The 6,216-nt window shown below is 41.6% G+C and overlaps 1 protein-coding gene across 1 annotated transcript; it reads left to right on the top strand.

Moving 5' to 3' along the window:
- The first annotated feature begins 3,115 nt into the window (after positions 1–3,115).
- Positions 3,116–6,007, top strand: LOC148868693 (expansin-A4). Its single transcript, XM_088972946.1, has 3 exons — positions 3,116–3,440; positions 4,084–4,402; positions 5,309–6,007. The coding sequence occupies exons 1-3, from the start codon at positions 3,293–3,295 to the stop codon at positions 5,616–5,618; spliced, it is 777 nt and encodes a 258-aa protein (XP_088829072.1). The 5' UTR covers positions 3,116–3,292; the 3' UTR covers positions 5,619–6,007.
- Positions 6,008–6,216: the final 209 nt, after the last annotated feature.

Raw genomic sequence — 6,216 nt, 5'->3', positions numbered from 1 at the left:
GCCGAGACAACCAATATACCTTCACACTGAATCGATATTCGATACCACTTCTTGTTTCGAATACCAAGAGAGTGGTCGACACTCAATGCCCACTCCACTCTCTTCCCCTTCCAAGTTTTTCAACCCCTTAAATTAAAAAAAAAAAAAAAAAACACATTAATATATCTCGAGACAAGATAAAAAAACGCAACCCACCCACTTAAAGAAAAAGAAAAGGGATTTGATCGGTACACATTAGGTCAAACGCTTTAAAATTAAAGAGGCAGAGGGAGAGTATTTGAAAATCATCAATTCCTTTATAGCCATGTGGTGATTGGTGAAATGTAAAACTATTAGCTTATATTTGATTTGAAAGAAAAAATAGGGAAAAGAGGAAAAAAATAAAAAACCTATACCAACAACCTTATATAGGTTTCTTTATCTTTCCCTTCTTTTAAACAAACACTCAAGTTGTGTTTAACAGCGGTGCAAATGTATTCTTACACCATTAGAGTTATACATCGATTGGTTTTAAAGTATAAATTGTAATGGGGATTGTCGATGTAAAGTTTTAAATGCTTTTATCAAATCTAAATTTTTTCTGTAAAACTCCATGTGCACGGTGTTTTACATTGATTTTTTATGTTTAATAACATTAAATTCAAACGGTTATAAAACCAGACTAAAGTGTAATATAACACTGATCCAGTATTTACACCACAAGTGAATGCAGCCTCAAGAAATGAAGAGAGGGGGAAGAAATGAAAATTTGTACAATCTATGATTTTACTTTTAGTGTTGGGCATAGCCATAAGTCACATGAATATGGGTGCTCATAAAAAATCGAAAAATCAAAATAAAAAATACGGTTAACTGAATCAATTAGTTCGATTTTTTTATTAACCCAAAAACATTGGTGGTTAATCAAACCATCTGGTGTATGTATATATATATATTGATAGTATAAATATAAGAAGTCAAATCAAAATTGATCAACTGGTTAATCAATAGTACACATAAGCACCTATACATGTTAGGTGATAAACCGTACACATAAGCACCTATACATGTTAGGCCCATTTATCAATCTAGCATGGCAAGGCATATCATGATTGGCCCACTACCCCTTCAGTTACCCTGAGAAGGATTCCGAAAGAAAGGTATTGTTAATGCCAGCTAAGTAACGTGGATGGTGGGGGAGTCTTGATGGCACATTCATGACACATACCGGGCCCCACATGGTGGGTGTACGTATTCCCCATATTGAAGGGCAGTTGATTAGATGATGACGTGGTTGATCCGCTCCATCCGGTAGATCGGTGGTCAATGCCCATTTACACTTTTTGGATCCTCTTGCATGTAATAGAGCTCTCCCCTGTTCCCTCCCAACCGCATCCGTCGCCCTTGACTTTGATATGTTTTTGATAAACGAGAGAAAGGGAGATTCTTTTTTCTCATTTTTATTTTTAGAATGAAATATGACAGTTGACAGTGGGTCATGCATGATGCACGGTGCATCCTCTCATGAATTACGGTATAAAAATGCATCACCGACCAACTGATCTGGACCTTTGATTGGAAGTTGATTTAGGAAGGTTGAGAAGATGAGGTGAAGCGATCGGATTTGTGAGCTATGATCTTCCAAGAGGGCAAGAGGTGGCTTCAGTTTGGAAGAAAGGATCTAGAATATCGACCCTTCTGTCACTTGGACCCATGCTCAGAAATGCATGTGAGGTTCAGAGAGGATGATGAGGTGGTTTTGTTGTATAATAATGCCTCCACATAGTCCAATTTAACACTTCCAATGGAAAATCTGGGAAAACATGGAAAGAGAAGAAACATGATAAGCATACGCAAATGCCAAAGCGCAACGGTTCGAATAAGAAAAGGAAAATAGAGAAAAATTAAAGCAGTAGCAAACAAGAGGAAATTGATAAACAAGATGGAAAAGAAAAGAACAAAAAGTGATGGATAAGGAGAATAGGAGAGGAAAGAAAAATCTCTGATTGGAAAATCCAAGAGCATAGGCATAGTTCTGAGGAAGAGCATAGGTACGTGACTTACACCATATGCCTTTCCTTCACAGATTTAAATTAAATAATGTTTATATATTTTAATGCAAAAGAGTTTTTTATTGAAAGAATAAATAAAAGCTAAAAAATAATGTTGATATTTTATTGTATTTAAAATTTATAAAAATAAAATAATTAAAGAAGATTTTCAAGAGAGAAAAAGGAGAAGTGAAAGAAAGGGAGGGAGCATAATTGGGAGGGAGATTAAGAAGGTAACCAAACCAATTAATCGGTTCACATGGGTCATGGACTCATGGGGGAGGAGAAGAGTGAACTGTTTGACTTGTGGACGTTTTCTCGGACTCGTAGTGAAAGGAAGGGCACATCGTAGTAGTGTTCAGGAATAGCCGCTTAAATAAATAAATAAATAACAAAGAAAAGATAAAGGTTAAAGTAGGGAAAGGTAAATCCTCCAATTGTTTGTGCTGGACTGCTGGTGGTGGGGGAGGGGGGAAGACAGAGTCAGCGAATTTGCGTGAGGCTCGAGATGGGACCCACGCATTGGTTTAAGCCCGGCGTAATACGTGGACCGATGAATACGGACAATTGGGTCCCACAGGCCCCTACGTAGGATGATTGGTTATTTGGTTTGGTTTTGTTAGGGCGGGTAATTTGCTGCTGTTACTGCTTCTACTGCTCAAGCTGGGGTTTGGATTCCATCTCACCAGCAACCACCTCTTGTCAGAAAGGAAGAGAAAGAACACAAAGAAAAAGAAAGTCATCAAATCACGACCGCCGGTAACGGCACAACTTGCGATTGAAGTAAAGCGGTCTCTGATGGGCCTTTTCTTCGTCGATCGTATTAATAATATCTGAAGAAATACCCCTGCTTTTCGGAAAAACTTCGTGATGTCAGGACTCAGGACTAAGGAGGGATACATAGGGGCAATTAAGTCAAATGAGATGGATTAAGAGCGATATCTTATTTCGAACATTGGACCGAAATTCCGCATTGGCCATTTTCCTTTTGTATCGTCAACTGAAATGGTTTTCAAATAAAATACTTTACTTGTTTTTTTTGGGGGGTAAAAAGTAAGAAATAAACGCTTTTATTCTACAACACTGTCAAACAACATTAATTACGGTGTCATAATTCGCCTCCTGCCCCTGCGTTACATCGCACGCATTCTCAATAAGTAGCCCACCTTCCTCCCCCCCTTCCCACTCATCCCACCACCCGGCACACCCCCCACGCCTTCCCCCCCCCCCCTCTCTCTCTCTATCTCTGAGCTCCTAGAGAAATGGCTACTGCTAATGTGGTTTCTGCTGTTTTGCTTATCTCGTTTTTGACGCTCGTTGACGCCAGAATCCCTGGCGTTTACACCGGAGGGCCATGGCAGAGTGCCCATGCTACTTTCTACGGCGGGAGCGACGCTTCTGGAACTATGGGTACGTAACAGAAAATAACTATCGTTTCAACTGTTTTTACCTGATTCCGCGGAGTCATCCATGTGGTCTCCGGCAATGCTTCTCAAATTTCCGGTCCCTGTTCTCCTTGGAACTTATGGTACTTAAAGTGGTTCAAGTCACCGGAGTTTTCATATTCAGTCGTGTCTCCCGCTCATACAACGGTCTAATCACAAGTTTTCTTTCTACATTTTACTGCATATCCAGAATGTGACGACATCCTCTTTTTTCTGCTAAGAAGTTTGAGAACCCACTTTGGTTCTGTTTTCCATGGCAACTTAATAAGCACCACACCCCATGTTCTCAATCCATTGGATAAGCAAAGAATTCTACATCTATCTGTGCATTTCCTAGCTAAGAATGCTAAAATTACCTTTAGTAGTGACTTTTTCCAGTGGCGCAGTGTTAGTGCATTAAAAACGCGTCATTGGTTTTACATTTTCTGCCTTTCTGGTCATGGGAAGAATTGAAAATCGAAATCGATTTTTACATTGGTTTTACATTTTCAGATAAGGGAAGGACTGAACCATTCCGTGTCCTCCATTACCAACAAAGATCTCACATACTCTGGTTATTTGGACTACCAATTCTTATTTAACACCATTTTTCTTGTTTAACCCTGCAGGGGGAGCTTGTGGATACGGGAACCTGTACAGCCAGGGCTACGGTGTGAACACGGCCGCGTTGAGCACTGCCCTCTTCAACGACGGCCTGAGCTGTGGCGCATGCTTCGAGATTAAATGCGCCAACGACCCTCAGTGGTGTCATTCCGGCAGCCCCTCCATCTTCATCACGGCAACCAACTTCTGCCCGCCTAACTACGCTCTCCCCAACGACAACGGCGGCTGGTGCAACCCTCCTCGCCCTCACTTCGACTTGGCCATGCCCATGTTCCTTAAGATCGCCGAGTACAGAGCTGGAATTGTTCCCGTTGCCTTTCGCAGGTTAACATCCCTCCCTCCATACGCTTTCACGCTTTTGTGTCAGATTCCGGCCTTTGTCACAAGCCCAGTGCTTTTCGTTACAACGTCGGTCATTTTCGTTAATTAAAAAAATTAGTTTGCCTTGAGAAACCGGGCTCTTCGACAAAATTACTAATGCCAACTGCTCTGTCCTTTAACTAAATTTAGGTAGAGGGCGTTTATGGTCACTTTCGGTGGTTTGTTCCTTTCCATCTCCGTCTGGTTTGGTTTGTTTCGCTGAATGGCCTAAAATGCCCTCCTCCTCACTCACGCATTTCCAGTCGCTCTAATAATTAGTACCCGTACCCCGACTTGATTAGGTACCCTTTTTTTGGTTGACCAAATGGCAAGGGCATTTCCGTCATCTAATGATACTTAGCATTCCAATGAAAGATGATCGGCCGCTCGGGTAGATTGTGGACCGTGCCCACTGCACCGGCCAACCTTTGATCAGGAAGCATGCAGGGGATGTAGCTTCTTCACTTCATCCCATGCGCATGTTTGGTCATTTTCCTGGTTAAACATACTACGACCATAGTCGCACGGTCGCAGCAATTTGTTGCGACCCCCAATAAAATACGGACACGTCATCTATCATATAAAAAACAAATTATGCGGACCGTAGCGTCAACATATCAGATGTAGATGTGATCTTGTTCTAGCCTAGCCCTACTGACAGAGTATAATAGTCCTAATACCGCGTAAATGTACAATGCCCTATAAGTCTAGATTGGATAAAATATATAATTTTTAATTCGTAGTTTGCTTGTGTCCTTTCTCTTCGTTTTTTAAGGGAGCGCTACGCTGTGGCCCGCACTTTCCCACAATCCCGGTCCTTGACCTCCGGATGGGAGTAAAATGACTAAACTATCTTTCGTGCGATGACAGGGTACCATGCCGAAAGCAAGGAGGGATCAGATTCACTATCAACGGGTTTCGTTACTTCAACTTAGTTCTGATCACAAACGTGGCGGGAGCAGGTGACATCGTGAAGGTGAGCGTGAAAGGATCGCAGACCGGGTGGATGAGCATGAGCCGTAACTGGGGCCAGAACTGGCAATCAAACGCAGTCTTGGTGGGTCAGTCCCTGTCGTTCCGTATCACCGGCAGCGATCGCCGCACCTCCACTTCCTGGAACATCGTTCCCTCCAATTGGCAGTTTGGCCAGACCTTCACCGGAAAGAATTTCAGAGTCTAGTTTCCTTTTTTTTTGGCTTTTTTCAAATTTCCCGCCTCGGGAATTTTAATTTCTTTGGCGCCGTTTTAGAAGCTGCTCTTTTTTTTTTTTTTTTTTTTTGCATTTTTATTGGAAAGTGAAAGCAAAAGAGAGAAGAAGGGGTTGAGTGAAGTGGGAGAAGTCTGTGTATGTGTGAGTGTGAGAATCTCTTTTTGACTGTGAGCTAGGACGGATTGTTAGTTGTTACTTTTACCAGGGCTGAGGTGGTTGCAGAAATATGTAGCCCGCAGCCTGCATAGGTTATATGTGTTATAAGCTCTTAGGTGTTAACCATATAAATATATGTTTCCATAGACTTTGTTATATTAATATTAAGGTATGAATGAATGAATTAATGTGCTTGTGTCTTACCTTATTTCTCCGACTCCAATTACCAATATGTCGTGTTATTTCTTGGATGTTCTTCACTTTAATTGGCATGCATGTTAGTGGGTTGGCACTTGGCAAAACCGCAAAAGGATGTTTCTGCAATCTCATTGCTTGGGCCTCCGTATTGACTATAGAAGGTGGCAATTACTAATCTGCCAATGGCTATAGGCTGGCAGTATTTGCACATGTA

The sequence above is a fragment of the Nelumbo lutea genome, chromosome 2 (assembly GCF_056320005.1).
Source record: "Nelumbo lutea isolate HS-2025 chromosome 2, American lotus-T2T, whole genome shotgun sequence".
NCBI lineage: Eukaryota > Viridiplantae > Streptophyta > Magnoliopsida > Proteales > Nelumbonaceae > Nelumbo > Nelumbo lutea.
The sequence above is the reverse complement of the archived record's forward strand: the minus strand, read 5'-3'. Positions and strand labels throughout refer to the sequence as shown.